The sequence below is a fragment of the Calonectris borealis genome, unplaced genomic scaffold, assembly GCF_964195595.1.
Source record: "Calonectris borealis unplaced genomic scaffold, bCalBor7.hap1.2 HAP1_SCAFFOLD_49, whole genome shotgun sequence".
NCBI classification, from domain to species: domain Eukaryota; kingdom Metazoa; phylum Chordata; class Aves; order Procellariiformes; family Procellariidae; genus Calonectris; species Calonectris borealis.
Window position 1 is genome coordinate 643799 of NW_027441458.1, and position 21599 is coordinate 665397.

General features: G+C 51.3%; 1 protein-coding gene across 1 annotated transcript; it reads right to left on the bottom strand.

Moving 5' to 3' along the window:
• Positions 1 to 14043: 14043 nt before the first annotated feature.
• LOC142076445 (olfactory receptor 14A16-like) lies at positions 14044 to 15295 on the bottom strand. The gene has a single exon (XM_075138747.1). The coding sequence runs from the start codon at positions 15278 to 15280 to the stop codon at positions 14306 to 14308; it is 975 nt and encodes a 324-aa protein (XP_074994848.1). The 5' UTR covers positions 15281 to 15295; the 3' UTR covers positions 14044 to 14305.
• Positions 15296 to 21599: the final 6304 nt, after the last annotated feature.

Consider the following 21599-nt stretch of genomic DNA (forward strand, 5'->3'; position numbering starts at 1 on the left):
GGACCACCCCAAAGAGTCTCTCTCCATTCAGGAAGTCCTTTGGCAGGTCCCTTGCACGAGCTCTGGTTGGTGCTGGCTGAGGGTGCCCCAGGGAGCCGCAGGCTCTGCTCTGGGCTCTGGAGGAGTTAGTCCTGCCCCACAGCAATAGGTAAACAGGAACACGGGGTGATCTCAGATTAAATCCACTCGTGATATCAAAGAGCTTTTCAGCATTGTCGCTGCCAATTCACCTGCCTGCAGAGCAGAGCTGTGGGGGTTTTGGTTTGTGTCTTCTGGTCTGGTTGCCCCACAACAGCTGAGCAGTGTTTCTACTGCAGAAATCCTGGGCATTTCTGCTGCACTGCAAGTGAAATCGTGTGGGTCCTGAGAGGCAAAGGGACTGTCCCTCAGTGCAGAGTGAGGACAGCCGCTCTGTCCATCAGCCCGGATCTCAGCTGCCCTGTGCTGGCAGCTCTTTCAGCTGGAGGACTATGGCACTCGTGTGTTCCCCCCAAAAGGAGACACAGTCAGAGGCTTGAGTTTTTCTCCTCTTTGGTGGTCAGGCTGCCGGGAAGGCAACTCATGGCCAAGTATCCATGACATGAAGGGCAGAGGCTCTGCTGTGTGAGTGAGGAGAGCAGGAGGTTGCTCCAGGGAAAGCATCTGCACTGCAGGGGATGGCAGGGAGGTGCCTGAACCCCTCCTCCCATGGCCTTTCTGAGAGCAGTTCTCTCTTCCTCGCTGCCCATGGCTCTGCTGCCTGGAGCTCTTCTGGGCCAGGACCTGTTTTTCTGCCCTCACGGCTCCTCCCTCTTCATGCTCACAGAGCCCATCCGCCCTGCTGCGTGCTCAGCTCTGCCCTGCAGACACGTCCTGGCAGCAGGGCACTGCCCAGGGACATCTCGGTGTGTGCAGGGGCTAAGGAGCAGCTCAGGCAAGTCCTTACGAGAACTGGGGTCTCATTGCCTACTCCAGAGCAGAGCAATCAATTCCCATCTCCCACTGCCCACCCAGACAACCCAGGGGAGAAAACTCAAAGCACACACTTCTTCCCTTTCAGGTAATCCCCTGCCTCGACACCCATCTTTAACATGACCCTCTGCAAATGTCCTCCGGGTGATGGAGAAGCCTGAGCAGCCCTGACCCACGCTGCACCTTCTGGACAGCAGAAGGACCGTGCCCTGGTGGGGCTCACTCCTTCCACCCACAACTTCTCCCCACAGCGTCGTGGGGAGCTCCCCGGGCAGGCTGAGTGCTGAGCCTGGCAGGCGGCAGAGTCCCTGCCCTGGTGCTCAGCCCCCTGGGGTGCAGGGACCCTGCTCGGAAGGACAGCCCTGGCCACCCCTGCCTGCACACACGCCTTCACACCCTGGAGCAGTGCCCGGGAGAAGGCAGCCGTCATGCCCTCTCCTTCTGACGGTGCAGCAGGGAAGCCCTGCTCTGCAGCACCTCCTCCTCCTCTACAGCAGGGAAGCTGTGAGAGTCCTGCTGAAAGATCATAGTTGCTGTGGCATGTACCAGCTTTTGGATATCCCTCCAGGAACAGCAGCTACATTGTCCTGCACCCAGGCACTTACCATGTAGAGGGCTGTGAAGATCTCTCCGCGCAGTGAGCTCTCAGCATCCTCCCACTCCAGACTGCCTTTACGCTCTCTGTGCCTCGCTCCCTCCCCTCGGTGCCTGCAGGCAGTGCCCTCAGCCCTGCTGCGCTTTGCAGAGGAGCTGCTCCTGGGCAGAGCTGTCTCTCTGCAGCACTGCCCACTTGCCAGGAGCTCCCTCCTTCCAGGAGCCCGGCCCAGATCATCAGCAGAAGAGCAGAAGGCGGCATCATATTCTCTATCCTGTCTGGGCTCCCTTGAGGAGCCCCTGGCGCTCCTGGGCAGCCTCCTCTGATACAGGCTGAAGTCATCACTGATGTTCCCTTCTTTCCAGTAGAGTCATTTGTCCTAATAAAAAAAGAGTTGGGCATGAGAATCACCTTTTTTGGCCCATCTTTAGGCACAGCAGCCAGAAAAGGACAGGCAATGATCTCCTTTACCCCTGCTGCGGGAAGGAACTCAGCTCAGCCAATCGAGGCATCTCATCCTGGGTTTGTAGTCCTGGGGCTGGCAGGGGACTCAGCTCTCACCTCTGGCTTCCACAACCCCACAGGAGGTGGCATTCCTCTGGCCTCAGTTCAGGTGGGCACAAAATAGGCACCTGCTGCCTGGGAGCTGCTCGTCTCAGCTCCCATGGTAATTCCTGGAGATGGAGGCCGGGAGTGAGTTGTTCAGACTCAAACACCCGGTAACATCTGAGGTGTCAGAGGTGGTCCAAGATACGTGCAGGCAGATTCGAGGTCTAATGGAGCAATGCTGAAACAGGGCAGTTTCTGGGAGCAGCGTTTTCGAGCCTGGTGGGGAATTCCTTTGGCCAAATGAAATGACAGCAGATGATCACGTTTGCAACAACGAAACCCGTCACTCCTCAGTATGTTCTTGTTCAGAACCTATAGCGATAGTCAGCTGACCAAATGTAGTCATTGCCAGAGGGAGAGCTCAACCTTTCTCCTTCTCTTCTCCATCAGCTGTATATACTGGGCTTCCGCTAGAAGAATCCCACTAGGGAATAATGGCATTTGCCTCAGGTACATCCCTCCATTACCTAACCTAATTCAGGGCAGCTGCTCAAGATCATGGCCAAATCCAGGCCTATAGATGTGTACAGGGCTCTCCAGCACAACTGCCTGCAGCTGGCAGAGACATCACAGGACCAACAGGAAAGCCATCCCCACTCAGAGCAGGTGTGTCACTGACCACCCAGGGCATCTCAGACTCAGTTTCTGTGGTCCAGTGACTGGTTGCCACCACTGTGTTGAGACCATCTGGTAGATACAGGCAGAGCATGAATATGAAGCACGTCACAGCGGGGTCTGCACTCATGTGTCTCTACTCCCACACTCTGCTGGTTCTTCTCTCCCCTATCCTTTGCTCATCCCATTGACGATACAATCAAGGAATAGGACAATGATTATTATCATCCTGGCTCACAGGATGTCCCCAGTGAATGGAAAAAGGGAATATCATGCCCATTTTTAGAAAAGGGTAAAAAGGAGGACCCTGGGAACTACCACCACCCAGTCAGCCTCACTTCTGTGCCTGGTAAGATCATGGAACAGATCCTCCTGGAAGATCTGTCAAAACATATGGAAGACAGGGAGGTGATTAGAGACAGCTGACAAGGTTTCACCAAGGGTAAATCATGCTTGACTAATCTAGTGGCCTTCTATGATGGAGTGACGACATCAGCAGACAAGGGAAGAGCTAGGGATGTCATCTATCTGGACATCTTTGATACGGTCCCCCACAACATGCTCACCTATAAATTGGTGAGATATTGGTTTGATGGATAGATGGATTATCTGGATGGCTGTGTCCAAAGAGTTACAGTCAATAGCTCAGTGTCCAAGTGAAAACCAGGAATGAATGGGTTCCCTCAAGGGTCCGTACTGGGACCAATACTGTTTAATATCTTAATCACTGATATGCACAGTGGGATTGAGTGCACCCTCACCAAGTTTATGGATCACAGAATCATAGAATATGTCAAGTTGGAAGGAACCCATAAGGATCATTGAGTCCAGCTCCCTGCTCCTTACAGGGTTACATAAAAACTAAATCATATGACTAAGAGCGTTGTTCAGAGGCTCCTTGAACTCTGACAGGCTTGATGCCGTGACCACTTCCGGATGCATGGATCTCATCAGGTCCCATGGACTTGTGCACCTTCAAGTTCCTTAGATGGTCTCGAACCTGATCTTCTCCTACAGTGGGCGGCTCTTCATTCTCCCAGTCCCTGCCTTTGCCTTCTGCATCTTGGGCACTGAGGCTTGAGCACTTGCTGATGAAGGCTGAGGCAAAAAAGTCATTGAGTACCTCAGCCTTCTCTATATCTTGGGTAACCAGGTCTCCCGTTTCGTTCTGGAGAGGGCCCACATTTTCCCTAGTCTTCCTTTTATCCCTGACGGACCTATAGAAGCTTTTCTTGTTGCCCTTGATGTCCCTGGCCAGATTTAATTCTCTCAGGGCTTTAGCTTTGCTAACCTGATCCCTGGCCGCTCGGACAATTTCTCTGTATTCCTCCCAGGCTACCTGTCCTTGCTCCCACCCTCTGTAGGCTTCCTTTTTGTGTTTGAGTTTGTCCAGGAGCTCCTTGTTCATCCATGCAGGCCTCCTGGCAGTTTTGCCTGACTTAACCTTAAACAAGGCCTGAAACACATTCAGGAGACACAGCGATAGGAACCTGCTGGTTTGAACACCCCAAGGACATTGAAAATTCTCAAGAGCTATTGCAAGAGCTGTCAGCCTGGAGGAGAAGGGGAAAGTGGCGGAAGGGGTCTCCTCTATAGATTGCCTCTCTGAGGAGAAGAGGTAAAAAGTGTAATTATTAATAGTTTGCAAGAGATGGGTCCCGAAGTATGGGGATGACGGCAGTGCTGGGTACAATAATTTTATCATACCAGCGATGGCAGTGGGATGAGGGAGAGAATGAGAAGAGTAAAAGTGAGAAAACTCATGAGTTGAGATAAAGACAGTTTAATAATTGAAATATAATCATAATCATAATCATAAATTGTAATGACAAGGAAAATAACAAAAAGAGAGAGAGATAAAACTCAGGAAAAAGAAGTGATTTAATGGCTCACCGCCTGCCGACTGACGCCAAGCCAGTCCCTGAGCAGTGATCCCTGCCCCCCGGCCAACTTGCCCTGGCTTATAAACTGAGCATGATGTCATATGGTATGGGGACATACAGTGTTTGGGTTAGCTGTCCTGGCTATGCTCCCTCCCAGCTACATGTGCACCTCCTCGCTGGGAAGCTGAAAAGTCCTCGACTTGGTATAAGCACTGCTTAGCAACAACTAAAACATCAGTGTGTTATCACATTATTCTCATACTAAATCCAAAACACAGCACCATACCAGCTACTGGGAGGAAAATGAACTCTATTCTAGACGAAACCAGGACACTTGTGTTCCTGGAGATCCACACAAGGTGCTGCAGAGTCATCTCAGGCAGCAAACTCCTCTCTTGCAAAGCTGGCACGGCCCAGGCCTGTTTTTCTCTGGCCTTGGGCATTGCAGGGTTTGTTATCTTCATGAGCATCTCATTTCATCATTACGCTGCCACCTGCCATCCTTACCAGCGTGTCTTTGCTCTGAAGCAACGCCTTTGTGTTGGGGTCCTTGGTGCTTGGTTCTAGTTTTCTCCCTGAGAAGTATTTGCTGAGCTGCTGCAACCCAAATGTGCACCGATGTCCTCAGCCTGGGACACAGGCAGGAGGATCTGGAGCCCCTTATTCCATCACAGAGCTTCTGAGGGAACCACTGCGGTGACGTGGTGGGACAAGTTGCATAGCTTTGGGTACAGTGGTGGATAGAGACAGGCTCTTTAGGAGACACTGGAGGTGATTGGGGAAGGTGGGAGAATGAGACTGGGGCACCCGCTCTATGAAGGATCGGGCAGATCAAATGTATGGTGGGGCAGAAGACAGGTTGCGTGAGCATTTGTGGATAAGGGACAGAGGAGAAACCAGTGAAGGTGACATGAAGGTGGGAGTTAGAACCACTCAGTCAGGGTGAGGAAGTGGACAAAGTCTTCTGCAGGCAACCTGAGGAAGTCCCCAGGTCAGTGACCCTTGCAGTCACTGGACGGGCAAAATGCTTGGGTGCAAACAGTCCCATTGGGTCCTGGAGAGTCTCGGGGTCAACTTCTTATCACAGCTGCCAGACTGGCTGAGAGGGTGAGTCAGGGCTGGTCAGGGACCTTGAAGTGTCAGCCTTGGCTGTGGTGACCGTGAAATCATTGGGTCTCAGTTCCCTTGGGAAGTAAGGCAGAAGAGCAGAGCTCAGGTTTGGGATCTCGGAGAAGCAAACATTGTCCTGCTCAGGGCTCTGATAGTAGGAGAAGAAGCTCTGAAAGGTAAAAATCTACGGAAGCTGAGAGGCCTTTAAGGACATCTTCCTCCAAGCACAGGAAGGGGCTGTACCGATACTCAGGAAAACAACCCTTCATCTCAAGAAACCGACTGAGCTAAACAGGAACATCATGGCTGAGCTCCAGTGCCAAACGGCAGCAGGCAGGAGGTGGAAGCCGGGACAGGCTACAAAGGAGGTTCAGAAACGTTGTCTGGAGAAATAAGGGTTGTGTTAAGAGAGTCAAAGCTCCCCAAAAGTTCAAACTTGCAAGGGATGTCAAAGGGCAATAAGGGAAGCTGCTACATCTTCCTTAACAGTTAAAAGAACAACGAAAGGTGAAGTGGGCCACTGCTGAATTTAGGAAGAGTAGACGCAGCTAGGTCTTCTTTTCCTCTGTCTTCACCAGCAAGGTCTCCCAGGTCTTTGTGCCCTTGGAAGGACTCCAGGAGGAAGAGAACAACCAGCAGTGGATGAGGATCAAGGCAGGGGCTACTTGAGCAAACTCACCCCTTCAGAGTCTATTGAGTGGACGGGCTGCGCCCAAGGACACTCTTTCTCTGCAGTCCCAGGACGGGCTGTTAGCAAGCAGAAGGCCAAGGACATCACACTGGAGGGTGAGTGATGACACCCTGTTTGAAACACCACATGCCCGATTTAGTGCTGCACCCAAATGCAGAGGCCTATGGAAATGTCTCATGGTGCTACTAGGCACCTTCCTTGGTCACAGGCCAGTTGGGAAGTGGAAGATGGGAAGGGGCTCAGCAGCAGTGATCCCCATCTGGCTGGGTCTGCCTCACCCTGACCAGCATGGCCAGTGCAGGGTCACCCCATGGCCCCAGGGCACCGCAGTCCCCTCGCTCTGCAGAGCAGCACCGCCAGCTCAGGGCCCTGTGGGGAGTGTGCTCAGGGCTGCAGGAACGGCCAGCCAGGACACCCTCACCTGGGAAAGGCTCTCTGGGGAGAAGGGATGGCCAGGGAGAAGAGCAGGGCACCGTGGCTGTGGAGGGGAGAAACAAAAAGAGCATCCCGTTCCTGCGTGTCCAGCTGGGGCAGGCTGCTGTGCTGCTGGGGCAGCAGGAGCTGCCAGAGGAGCCCCAGGGCCAGGACCCTGGTGCCGTCCTGGGGAGCAGGACTGGCACGGGGGGAAGCAGGCTGCTGGTGGTGGGGATCTCCTGAGCATGACAGCAGGAGGGACACTGTCACAGAGCTCTGTGTCCTCCTGTCACGGCCAGCCTCCAGGCCTGGGTCTGCTGGGGAGGCTGAGAGACCTCTCTGCCCTGTAAAAGCTCCTGTGCCCTTCAGAGGGGCTGGGGCTGTGGGGTGAGTGCCCAGAGCTCTGCAGCACCCTGTGGTTGGCATTGCCATGGGGAGTGGGCTGCTCTACTGGGATGAGCTGGGGAGAGGGCAGAGGAGGTGGAGAGAGCTGGGGAGGGGCTGGGCTGGGACGATCCCAGGAGAGGAAAAGGCCAGTATACAGCTCAACTGTGTGAGTGTGCAGGGTGGGGGCACACAGCAGTGTCCTCCCACAGCCAGGCCTCCTGGCAGAGGCTTGAAGGACCAGCAGAACAGGACCTGGTCTGTGCCATAGTCCCTGGACACCGTGAGCAAGCTGCCCCAGGGTCACAGACCAGCCCCTCACAGCTGCCAGTGCCACCGCTGGCCACTCACCCCAGGTCAGAGAGGTGGTTTGTCCCCTCATGGAGGGGCACCAAAAGGTCAGAAGTTTGTTCTTGCGTAACAGACTTATGCATGCACATCTATGCATGTGATGAGATGAACTTGAGTGAGCACAAGTGCTACCAGCTACTCCTCGGGGTGTCCTGAAGGCTTGTGGGACAGGTGGTTTCTTGAGGTGCCTGCAGTTTGCGATTAACATCCCCTGGACAACCACCACGGAGATGTGCTTCCTTGCATCTAGGTCCCCGTGTCCATTCTTCATGCTGTGGGTGCAGAGCAGGGTGGTACACCGCGGGGCTGAGGTGCCTCCACCCTCTGGGAATGGCAGCAGGAAGCCAGGCAGACACTAGGACTGCTGCAATGCACTGCTCTGCGTGTGCAAGGGAAGGACTCCAGTCTCTGATCGTCCCTGTGTGCATGAGGAGTGAGGCCAGCTCAGATGTGGACACCTCACAGAGCACTGACATTTCTCTGCTGGACTCCAAGAGCAAAGCCCACCGTCCCAGTCTCATTTATCTCACCTGCCCTAGCTTGTTGCCTGCTAGGTCAGGACCATGCCTACGAGGTCACCCTCCCGTCTTTTACGGTGATTTTATATGACACCAACAAAAATACTAATCTTACCCTGAAATCAAATTCATGATTTTGAATTTGAAAAAAATCAAAAGTAAAAATGATTAAAAAAGAATCATCATCAAAATGTAACCCCAAAGCCATTTCTTCTCCAGGCTGACCTAGCTGATCAAATGGACATGTCCCTTGGAGAAAACTGTCTCTGACTGCCCTGGTCAGACTCATTTTTTAAAAAATGGGACCAAATTAGTCTGTATAAATATAGAGGTAAGCAGCCTAGTGACATGACACAGTCCTTTTTTACCTTCCTGTTTGTACTTCTCAAACGTGAGCTTTCTCTCCAGGCTCTGAGTGTGAACCCAAGTGCAGAAAGCACAAACAGACTTTTTCTTTCTGCAAATGAAAAACATTCATCTGGACATGATATATTCTTTTATTCCTAATATTTGAGCCATCCAACTTTTCAGCCAGATAGTTTTATTCTGCTTCCACAGCTTTATAGCCAAAACACAAATAACCCCTTCCAGGGGAGAGTATCTCCAAGGACAGGATTTTCTCCAGTGGAAGTGTCCACTTGTTTCAGAAAAGTCCTAAGGAGGGGACGAGTCTAGGAAATCTGCCTTTTAGACAAAGACGTCCTTCAGTGGCTACAAAGGAAGCAGAAATTACTCCCTTACATCTACACACTGCAGATGTTCAAACCGAATCCTACTCAACATTTTACTGATCACAGAGTCATTCTGTCTTCTTTGATCTTTGAATTTACCTGCTTCATCACGCTAGCCCCGTGCTGGAGCTCGTTCTCACACTTAGCTCTCTTACCCACTAAGCAGATGTTCATGCTGGGGTTTGAAGTACGAGAAAGACAACATACTGGGCAGAGGATAACACAGCCCCGAGAGGCCGAATCATGACTATACCCTGTGACGGTAGCTAAGGAAGGATTATACTGAGCTCACGAGAGCGGCTTGTGGAAGTAGGTGATGGCTGATATTCCCTGGGTCACCAAGGAGATGTGATTCTGGGATCACTGGGCCCTGAATTTCTGAAGACTGACTGCACGTACCAGAGGCATACACATAATTGGACTAATACTGACAAAAGCAATAGTGAGACCTACCACAAAGGCTGCCTTCCATCATGCCCCCATACCCCAGAGAAGAACAACTCCCTTTGGATTAATGAGTCACTGCTTTCCGTTTTCACTCTGCTGCTAGGTTTTGGAGGTGTTCTTTCCCAATCTCTCAGGAACCAGCAGTCAAAAGAAGACCAAGAAAGTGCTTTGGGAGTGGGATACCCGATGCATCATCTCTCCTGTGTCGGCATTCGAGGACTCAATTATCTTTTCATGAAGGTGAAGTCTAAAAAGCTCAGGCAAATTGGGATGTAGAAGTTTGTAGGTCTTAATGGAGAGCTTTTAAAGTGACATTAAACACGGTGCTCAGCTGGAAGTGTTAACCATCAGTAGTAAGGCTGGGTTCTGTGATTTTCACATGCAGACAGGAGCCAAAAAACCCAGACAAACAAACAAAAATGAGAAGGGATATATTTTACTGCTTCTGCCTAAAAGATGATTTTTGCCTCTACCTCTTGCAGCAGAGTCCAGAGATCAGACTCAAATGAAGGAACACATCTGAAGTTCCCCAGTACCACAGGAAGCTGATGCCCGATGCACCTGGTGCTTTTGTTTCCCTTTCCCTTAGGAAATGACAGAGATATTGATGAGTAGTTCTTCTCTGGTTTCTTCAACATTTTTCGTAGGGTTTCAGTGCCTGGAAACACAGGAGGAGCCCTGGTAATTCATATGCATGCTTCTAAAAAAAGCAGATGGGTATTATTCGATCCATTCATCTTAGAAGCACAGTTTGAATAGAGTGAATTGTCCTAGGGAATTGCCCAGCGTTTCGCTCTCACTAGAGAATCAAAACTAAAAGCCTGACAAGGTGATACTAAGATGCTTGTTTGGCTACCCCACTTTTGCTGCCTCTGTACCCAAATTTGTTGGTTTGTTGGCTTTTTTCCATGACATTACCATGGGAATCTCAGCCTGATATGATGTTAATGTTGCAGTTATACAGGTGTTGGTATTTCCAGATCAGTTAGGGTTAGGTTAGAATTCGGGTTAGGCCTGGGATTAGGTTAGGGTTAGGGTTAGTGTCAGGGTTTGCCTTATGGTTTATTGGCCCGGTGGTAGAAGATTTTCATCATCTCATTGGTCATGCCACTGGAGTGAACCTTGTTCTTGCCTGCGGATTAGGGTCTCTGAGCCTCTGCTCAATGCCATCCTTGTCCCACAAAGGACGAGGGAGAGAGCTGGGATTATGGTTCAGCAAGACTGAGGCACTGAAGGCCAATTTGAGTCCAGTTCTGGGTTATTGCCATTCCCAGATCACTGCCGTGAATGTGATCAGTTCATGTAACTCACTCACCTGTAAGGTTTGGGGTACCCGGGCCTCCAGTTTTCCCAGCAGAAGTTGGCACTACCTGGGTCCATGAACAAATAGCTGTACCTGGGTGTCCCAGAATGAGTGATTTAGATTTCTTAATGAATCACTGTTAAAGGTATTAGCAAAAGTGATTTTAATATGATGTTGTAAAAGTGCGACTTAACAAAGTTTGATGGCAAGGTTCACTCTATGAATTACTGCATGGAAGAAACATACAAAGGAAAATTGAGTTACACTTGAGTTGGAACGATTCACAGAGAGAGTAGGGATGCAAAAGGCTAAGGAGGACCCTCCCGCTGAGTCACGAAGTTCAGAGCGGACCCCCTTGCTTTCTAAACTCCTTCTCAGAGAGGTGTCCCGGTGCAGCTGGATCCAAACCTAGTCTCAGCCTTGGTCGACGGTTTATGTCTATGGGAGTATATATGCAAAATTTATGCAATGTTTCATTAGCATCAATTCAGCATGCAATCAAAGTTACCGATACAAAATCTTAGTGCACTATGATATAGGTTGTGCATGATATCGGCCACTTACCAAAGATCTGCCATTGGTAAAAGGTCTCTCTGCCTCGAGGAGCAACCTTGAGAGGTGTCCCAGCTCAAGAGGAGATCACCGCCATGCAGCCACGCTGCCTAGCAGGGAGAGCTCAGAGAAGGCTCCCTTAGGCTGTCATATTTATGGAATAAAGTGGTTGGCTCGTAGTCAAATTACATGCGATGGGAAAGGTATGCATGAGCCTCCTTGTACCCACAACTTTCTTTGTTCCTTGAGAAATGAGTCTTGGAGGAACCACCTGCTATTCATGTGTTAATGACATGACCGGTGTTCCAAACTCACCTGCATCGATGCTCACTGTGTCACTGTGTCCTTTGCGGGTTTTCAGAGAACAGATTGGAACTAGAGAAGTTCTTGGCCTGGTTGTGGCTCAGGCCTTTACCTCTTCTGGAGCCTGCACCAAACCACCGCCAGTCTGGTTAAGGGGCCGAGTGCATCTGTCACAAGGCTTCCTGTATGAAAACGCACTCATAATGCAGAAGGGTGAGAGTTTCTGCACCTGCTGAGCATATTAAATGAGCATGTTATCAGAGGGGAAAAAATGCCCTGGAGCAGAACATCTCCAGTGCTGCTCAGTTACAGGCTCGGGTCACCTGTGTGTTATTCATGTTATCTCCTCCCCAGTGTGTCCTCTGGTGCAAGAGAGACGAGGAGACCAGGGAATGGCAAACATTGCCATGGAAGTGGTCACAGTACCAAGCCTGTCAGAGTTCAAGGAGTGTCTGGACCATGCTCTTAGTCGTATGGTTTAGTTTTAGGTAGTCCTGTGAGGAGCAGGGAGTTGGACTTGAGGATCCTTATGGGTGCCTTCCAACTGGAGATATTCTATGATTCTACAGTCAGGCACAGTCAACACGGGTTCACAAAGGCAAAGTTCTGCCTAACTCATTTGATATCTTTCTATGGTGAGGTGGATGAAGGGAAGGCAGCCGATGTAGTTTTTCTGGACTTTCATAAGGCTTTTGATACTGTCCCTCACAGCATCCTTCTGGAAAACGTTGTCCAACTGTCAGATGAGCAGGTTCACGGTGCACTGGGTGAAGAACCGTCTGAAGGGAAGGGCCCAAAGAGTTGTAGTGAATGGGGCTACATCTGACCGGCGACTGGTCACCAGCGGTGTCCCTCAGGGCTCATTCCTAGGGCCGGGTCTGTTCAATATTTTTACCAATAATCAGGATGCAGGAGTTGAATGCTCCATTAGCCAGTTTGTTGCTGATCCCAAACTGGGAGGCGCTGTTGACTCTTGAGGGACAAGAGGCCTTGCAGAGGGATCTAGATAGATGGGAGCATCGGGCAATCATCAATGGGATGAAATTTAACAAGTGGAAATGCCAGATTCTACACCTGGGACGGAGTAATGCTGGACATAAATATGAACTGGGAGAGGAGTGACTGGGGAGCAGCCCTGCAGAAAGGGATCTGGGGGTGCTGGTCAACAGCAGGCTCGATAGGAGCCAGCAGTGAGGCAAGAAGGCAAACTGCATCCTGGGGTGCATCAAACACAGCATAACCAGCTGGTCAAGAGGGGATTGTCCCGCTGCATTCAGCATTGGTGCGGCCTCACCTTGAATACTGTGTGCAGTTCTGGGCCCCACAATTTCAGAAGGATGTTAAGGTCCTTGAATGTGTCCAGAGGAGGGCAACAAAGCTGGTGAAAGGGCTAGAAGGAATGTCCTATGAGGAGCGGCTGAGGACTTTAGGCTTCTCTGGTTTGGAGAAAAGGAGGCTGAGAGGCGACCTCATTGCTCTCTGCAGCTTCCTGAGGAGGGGACGTGGAGAGGGAGGTCCTGAGCTCTTCTCCCTAGGATCCAGCGATAGGACACGTGGCAATGGTTCAAAGCTGCATCAGGGGAGGTTCAGACTTGACATTAGGAAGCATTTCTTTACCGAGAGAGTGGTTGTGTGAGCCGGCACAGGCAGGACACAGGAACAACCACAAAATCACGGATGAAATGTGAAGAGTAAATTTATTTTTGTTACCTCACCAATTGGGGGATCCCTGAAGCAGCACCCAGGCAGAGGCACACAAGCGGGGACGCCGGCACCATGGAGCTCAGTCCATGCTAGAGGATTACCAAACCTGCTGTTTACCACCGTGCTTTGATCTTTCCCACAGCAGGGCAGGAATCTCAAGCATGTTCAATAGGGTGCCTCTAAGTCTACCACAAGCCTATGTTATCTGAACACAGATGTTCTACTTGTCCAACGCACAAGGCTAAACAACAATTAGTATGATATATGTGTTTTTCGACACCCCAGCTGCAAGTCACTTGAATGTGTTTACAATCCTCTTTGCCGATCTTCCATTATTTTCCCACAGCCAGCATCGTTCAGGCTGGAAGGGACCTCAGGAGGGGTCTCCACCAAGCTCGTGCTCAAAGCAGGGCTAGACCAGATTACTCAGGGCTTTATCCAAGCACGTCTTGGTCACTTTCTGGGATAGAGCCAGCACAAACTCCCTGGTAAAGAGCTTCCAGCATTTGAGTATCCTCATGCTGGAAAAGTATTTCTCTCTGTGTACCCTAACCCTCTTGTTTCAGCCCATTGCCTCTTGTCCTTGTGTCTCGCACCACAGACACGAGCCCGACGCGGTCTTCCTGGGAAGAGTGCAATGCTGCTATGTGTTTAGCCCAAGATCTTCCTTCCTCCAGGCAGGACAAGCCCAGCTCCCTCAGCCTCTTCTCAAAGACAAAGTGCTTTAGCCGCCCATCTTGGGGGCCCTTTCCTAAACTGACTCGAGCTTGCCGACATCTTTCTATATTGGGATCTGAAATCTGGACACAGTATTCTGCATAAACCCTTCCCTCAATCTCCTGGCCATGCTCTGGTCGTCCAGCCCAGGACACTGCTGGTCTCCCTTGCTTCCAGGGCACACGGCTGCCTCCTCTCCAGCTCCCTGCCCACCAGGACCTTTCCCACTGGGCTGCTCCCAGCCTGGCAGCCCCCAGCCTGTGCCATTGCCAGGGTGAGTCCCCTGGCACAAACTGGCATCTGTCCTTCTGGAATACTTAAGAAAGAGGGGATGAATAATGGCATTTCTTTGCAGACAACATCATCACAAGTGCAAAAAGGAAACAAAGAAAGAAAAAAAAAAAGAAGGAAAGACAGACCTGTCCTGTCACGACATACGCTGGGAGTCATTTGCAGAGGAAGGGACACAGTTGCTGGCTGTTGAAAAACATCTAATCAGTTTCCTCAGGGCATCCTTGAGCTCCTGATTCCTGACGCTATAGATGAGCGGGTTCACTGTTGGAGGCAGAACCGAGTACAGAACTGCCATCACCAGATCCAGGGATGGGGAGGAGATGGAGGGGGGCTTCAGGTAGGCAAACATGCCAGTGCTGACAAACAGGGAGACCACGGCCAGGTGAGGGATGCACATGGAAAAGGCTTTGTGCTGCCCCTGCTCAGAGGGGATCCTCAGCACAGCCCTGAAGATCTGCACATAGGACAGCACAATGAAAACAAAACATCCCCAAAAAAGAAAACCACTAACCACAAGAAGCCCAACTTCCCTGAGGTAGGAGTCTGAGCAGAAGAGCTTGAGGAGTGGGGGGATTTCACAGAAGAACTGGTCCACAGCATTGCCCTTGCAGAGGGGCAGTGAAAATGTATTGGCAGTGTGAATGAGAGAATTGAGAAAAGCAGTGCCCCAGGCAGCTGCTGCCATGTGGACACAAGCTCTGCTGCCCATCAGGGTCCCATAATGCAGAGGTTTGCAGATGGCAACATAGCGGTCATAGGCCATGACAGTCAGAACACAATACTCTGCTACAACTAAAAAGAGAAACCAAAAGACTTGAGCAAAACATCCCGAGTAGGAGATGGCCCTGGTGTCCCACAGGGAATTGGCCATGGATTTGGGAACAGTGGTGGAGATGCAGCCCAGGTCGAGGATGGAGAGGTTGAGGAGGAAGAAGTACATGGGGGTGTGGAGATGGTGGTCGCAGGCTATGGCGGTGATGATGAGGCTGTTGCCCAGCAGGGCAGCCAGGTAGATGCCCAGGAAGAGCCAGAAGTGCAAGAGCTGCAGCTCCCACGTGTCTGCGAAGGCCAGGAGGAGGAACTGGGTGATGGAGCTGCCGTTGGACATTTTCTCTTTCTAGGTATGGGGACCTGTCCAAGGAAGAGAGGTCATTGACAGCTTAGGACAAACATCTTGAAATAAATCTCAATGTTTCTCATTGAAATGCTCGAATTGTCTTTATTCTTTGGGAGCACTTTCATTCAGCTCCTTTTCTAGAGCTCCTTTGTTTGCTTGTTGAGTGTACAGTGAGGAGCAGGGTCTCTGCTGTGGGCTCCAGAAGAGATAGTTCTGCCCTACAGTGGGGCAGGGTGAGGATGAAGCTTTCCTACTCACAGGTTAGGTCAGATGTTACCCCCTCATCATCGTAAGATTAACAGGGCATTGTTCTTTGGGAGCAAAAATACTCAGCATCTTTACTGCACTGAGAGTGAACAGCTGGGGACAAGCAAAAGGATGACTTACATCTTAGCACCCAGTGAGGGGAGGTGCTCTGTGCATCAGCCTTTTTGCTGGCTTCTTTGTGCTTGCACCTCGTTGACCTGGAGCATGTTCACACTCCTGTATTATCCCCCAAAAGAACCAGGGAAGAGTAGAGAAAAGGGAATTCTGATCTGCATGACAGGACCCACAGGGTCAGTATCTGAGCTGCAGCTGAAAGCCCACTCCCCAGCAAGTTGAGGGGAAGAACAAGAAAGCATAAAACAGGAAGGAAGGAAACAAGGAGCATCAACGGGATTCTCTGCAAAGGGATGCAAGGTCATGGAGAGATTGCATCGGTGATGCTGGAGGTCTCTGTCAGCTGAAGCAAAGGGAAGTTGGAGTTTATGATGCTTCCCCGAGACTTTTACATCTGTCAGCAAAACAGCTGAAGAGTCTCAGGTCCCCCCCCAACCCTGAAAGATGAATTTTAATTTGTCATTCATCACCCAGCCAACCAAGAGTAGAAAACTGAAAGCTGAGGCTCTTTCACTTTCAAGTAACCCTCACCTTGAGCTTCCTCTTGAGAAATCCCCTTGGACATGCTCTGGGGGTGACCTGGAGCTGTCACCAGCCCTGACCCACGAAGCACACTCTTGACAGCAGAAGGACCTTGTATTGTCCTTCCCTTCCCTGCCCTGCTCTGCCAGGGGTCCCTCCTTCCTCCCACAGCTTCTCCCCACAGCACTGTGGGGAGCTCCCCGGGCAGGCTGGGTGCTGACCCTGGCAGGCGACAGAGTCTCTGCCCCATCACTCAGCCCCCTGCAGCGCCAGGACCCTGCTCGGAAGGACAGCCCTGGCCACCCCTGCCTGCACACCCCTGCAGCCATCTCCAGGAGAAGGCAACCATCATGTCCGGTCCTCTGACTGTGTGGCAGGGTACCTCTGTTTTGGAGCATGTCCTTCTCCACGGTAAAGAAACTCTGAGAGCCATCCTGTCAATTCCTATCGGAGGGATGACGTGCCATGTCTAGGAGACCCCTCCAAGGCACTCATGTGCATTGCCTGCAGCCAGAGACTTACTGTGTCAAGGGCTGCGAAGATCTCTCCCCCAGTGAGCTCTCAGCATCCTCCCACTCCAGACTGCCTTTACGCTCTCTCTGCCTCGCTCCCTCCCCTCGGTGCCTGCAGGCAGTGCCCTCAGCCCTGCTGCGCTTTGCAGAGGAGCTGCTCCTGGGCAGAGCTGTCTCTCTGCAGCACTGCCCACTTGCCAGGAGCTCCCTCCTTCCAGGAGCCCGGCCCAGCTCAGCAGCAGAGGACCAGCCCAAGGCAGCACTTGCTCTGCCCCTCGCGGCTCCCTCGAGGGGTCCCTGGGGCTCCAGGGGAACCTGATGGGAAACAGCCTGAAGTCATCCCTGATCTTCCCTCCCTCAGCTGCGCAGAGACACTTCTTTCCACCAAGGTCATTTCTCTTCCCAGAGTCACATGTAGGTCCTCTAATCACTTCTCCTTGTCTCAGCATTAGAGAGGACACCCAGACAGTGACAGGGAGGCATTTCCTTTACCCCTGCTGAGGGAATGATCCAGCAGAGTCAATCGAGGCATCTCATCCTGGGTGTGCAGTCCCGGGGCTGGAAGGGGTCTCAGCTCACTCCCCTGCAGACCACAAAGCCACAGGAGGTGGGGTTCCTCTTGCCTCAGTTCAGGTGGGCACAAAATGGGCACCTGCATGGGAGCTCCTTCTCTCAACTGCCATGGCAATAATGGGGGTGGCCACCAGGAGTGAGCTACTCAGCCACCATCACCTGGTGACCTTTGGGGTTCAGGAGGGGGTCCAAGCTATGTGAGGTGACTGCAAGCTCTAAGGGAGCAGTTCCTAGAGACAGGGCAGCATCTGGGGGCATCTTCTTGGAGGCTGATGGGAAGTTAAATTGGCCAGGTGGAATGACGGCGGATGCCCATATGTAGGACAACTGAACCTGTAGCTATTCCCATGTACGGGGCAGCCTATAGAGGTATTCAGCTGGCCAAATGGAGTCATGCAGCACAGGGAGAGCTCTCTTTCTCTTCACCATCAACTGCATTTCCTACACGTCCTGCGAGTATCATGGCAGTTTTGTCGAGTGCATCCCCTGCGCTCCAATTGTCTAAGCTACTTCAGGGCAGCTGAATCTTCATTTAATATCCACCTACAGGCCTGCAGTGCTACGTGAGATGCCAGGGCTCTGCAGCTGACGTGGACAGCACAGGTCCTGTACAGGACCCCTGTCCCCATTCAAACCAGCTGTGTGACAGGCATCACGCACGGCATCTCAGACAGATTCGGTGCCGTTGGGCCAATGACTGAACCGCACCACTGCGCTGACCTAAGGCTGTGCCCTTCTCTTTCCAGTAGATGCAGGGCAGCGCATGAATACGAAGCACATCACACTAGGGTCTCCACTCATGGGCATTCCCTCTCAAACTCTGCTGGTTCTTCTCTCCCCCATCGTTTAACCACCCCTCGATGTCACAGTCACGGGTCAGGCCAATGATTTTCACTGTGCCAGTACCACAGGATGTCCACTCCCAAGGACACTCTCAATATCACCTCTTCCTTCCTGAGATCAGCTTCACCTCCACCGCAGGCGCTCAGGGCTGCAGAGACACCACAGAGAGCAAAGCCCTCTCCTGCTTGGACTGCACAGCCCAGCTCTGTTTCTCTCTGGCCTTGGGGACAGCAGGGTTTGTCTTCCTTGTGGGCACCTCACCTCTTCTTCACATTGCCACCTGCCATCCACTGCAGCATGGCTGTGCTCTGAGGCAAAGCCTTTGCACACACAAGGTCTTGGGTGCTTGGTAGCAGGTTTTCCTGTTGCAAGTCTGCTCTCAACCCCAATGTTAGTGGTTAATGAGGATGCATAAATCTGTACGTTGGATGTAAAGATGGTTTATGCATGTGGCATAAGTTTTAAGTGTTGGTAAGAGGGGATGTCAGGAAAGAGAAATACATAACAAAGGATTTTCGGAAGATATGTAAACGTATCAAATTATGTGGGACCTGAGCATGACACAGGTGGTGTGGAATACGAGGTAGAGATTGTCCTGGGTCTGGCTGGGGAGGAGTTAACTTTCCTCCTAGCAGCCCATCGGGTGCCGTGCTCTGCAGTGGTTGCTCGAAGGGTGTTGACAACGCACCCCTGTTTTGGCTGTTACTGAGCAGTACTCGCACAGCACGAAGGCTGTCTCTCCAACCCCACCACCCGCAAAGGCCAGGAGGCTGGGGGTAGGCAAGAGGTCGGGAGGGGACATAGCCAAGAGAGCTGACCCAAACTGATCAAAAGGATATTCCATACCATATGACGTCAGGATCAGCAATAACAGACGAGAGAAAGGGAGGGGTGAGGGGCATTCATAATAATGGCATTTTTCTTCCGAAGCAACCGCTAGGCACACTGAAGCCATGCTTCCCAGGAATTGGCTGGACATCTGCCTGACAATGGGAAGGAGGGAATAAATCTCTTCTTCCTTTGCTTCCGTGGGTGACCTTTGCTTTTCTCATTCAACTGCCTCTGCCTCAAGCCACAAGCTTGTCCATCTTATTTTCTCCCCCATCTTGCTGAGGAGAGGGAGGGAGAGAGCGACTGCTTGGAGGTTTAGCTGCGTGCAGGTCTACCCATCACTCCACCTTAGACTTCCGTACATACACGTAGATCTTGGGCTAGCTTTCCTGATGCTGCAATAGTGTATGCTGATGTTTGTAGTCTTTCCCTATGTTTGAGGGGTATGCGATGATGGATGGGCCATCAGTGACCTCTACCAGCTGTTGTGTGGATGACTTTATGTAGAGAAAATGCCCGAAAGAAGTGGCTTGGAGAATCACACTGCTGCACCTGGATTTCTTCTTCTGGGATTTTCTGTCCACACTGACCTGCAGAGCTTGCGCTTCACAGGCTTCCTGATCATCTGCTGCATGGTCCTCATAGGGAATGGCTTCATCGTGCTTACCACTGTGGTGGAGTCAACCCTCCACAGCACCGTGTACTTCTTCCTGAGGACTTTCTCCTTCCCAAAGATCTGCTCTACATTAATCACACTGCCAAAAACGCTGGTGGGCTTCCTGAAGGAATCCAGCTGGATCTGCTTCCATGGATGTGCTGCCCAGCTGTATTTCCTGGTTTTGCTGGGAGGCACCAAAAGCCTTCTCCTGGCTTCCCTGGCCTACGACCATTATGTAGCCGTCTGTGACCTCCTGCACTATAGCCTCATCATGAAAGGGGGGTTCTGCGTCACATGGTAGTGGAGTCACAGGTGGCTGTCATACCGGTCTAAGTAGGGCAGACCTATCAGGTATTCACTTTGCCCTTCTGAGCATTCCATGACCTTCATCACACCTTCTGTGACACCCCCTCTGTTGGAACTGGTCTCTGCAGACACGTCCTGGAACCAAGTGACGCTGCACACCATCATCCTGGTATTCGCAGCCCTTCCCTTTTCCTTTATCGCTATTTCTTACACTACAATTATCAGGGCAATTCTGAAAATGCCTTCAGTTTGGAGCAGGCACAAAGCCTTTTCCAACTTGCTCCTAACACCTTGGGGTGGTGACTCTCTTCTTTGGCCTGGTCACTGTTGCCTACCTTAAACTCCAGTCAAGGGGCTCTGCAGACACTGAGAAATCATAGAATCATAGAATGGTTTGGGTTGGAAGGGACCATTAAAGGTCATCTAGTCCAACGCCCTCCCTGACACGGGCAGGGACATCTTTCACTAGATCAGGTTGCTCAACACCCCATCCAGCCTGACTTTGAACGCTTCCATCTACAACTTCTCTGGGCAACCTGTTCCAGTGTCTCGCCAGCCTCACCGTACAGCATTTCTTCCCTATGTCGGATCGAAACCTACCCTCTTTCAGTTTAAAACCATTACCCCTTGTCCTGTTACTACAGACCGTGGTCAAAAGTCTCTCTCCGTCTTTCTCATAAGCCCTCTTTATATATACCTAGGGTTGACTGGACACACTGGAGAGGATCGGAAACAACCTCCAAATGACTGGGTGCCTCAAAAAATTCCCTAGGCGTGCTAAAGATGATGTACACTCAAATGCTCTAGGACGTCTTTAATCGACTGCTGCTTGTTCTTTGTGGCTTAAGCTTTGATAGAGAGTTATTGTTGGCCCGGCTTGCATTTCTGTCCCTTGAATTTCCTTTAAGTCTTGGAGCTTGTGTGTATGACACAGCCTTTGAAGGGGGAAACACATAAACATGGGCAGACAGGAATGAAGAGGACTTCTTGGGTCATCCAGATAGGTGGCTGTTATGGTCCTTATCGTCTGTGGTCAGTGCTAGTAAATGCCTCCTAGAGTCAATATCCTCAGGACTTGGTCACGGCCGGGGGGAGGCAAACAGTCTGCTCTGTTTCACACATGCCCGATGTAGGCATTTGGATCTGACCAAGTCCCCCACGCTTCCATAAACATAAAGAATTGCCATTTCTACAACATGAATCAGCCTGTTCTCAGAGAAACAATTAAACACCCTAATGGAAAAACCTGTCTTTCCCAGACAGGTCCAAGATATGTGGGTGTGGGTCCAAGGGGGAGCCTCGCAGGATGACCTTGCATACTGAGGATGGGGGTTTCTGCGTCTGGGTGTCTGAGACTCCTGATGGGATGCAAGAAAGAGCATTTGGGGATTGTGCAAGACTTCCTGTGGAACGTCTAGGAAAGATCCAAAGGCAACAAGAGGAAGGGCTCATGGTGATTTGGGGGGGAACAAGCGTGGCAGAACGGAGGGAAAAGGGGATAAGAGAGGCTGATCATGTGTAAACAGGTGATTGGTCAGTACACTTGTCTGGCCATGCCCAGCAACTGATTGCCCCAGACTGTTGCGTCTTCTTATTAAACTCCAATTTCCCACAGCTTTCTGGGCTGAGGAGAATCTCTGGTTTTGTGTACGGATGGAGGCCCAATTGCCAGCCACTGGAGCGG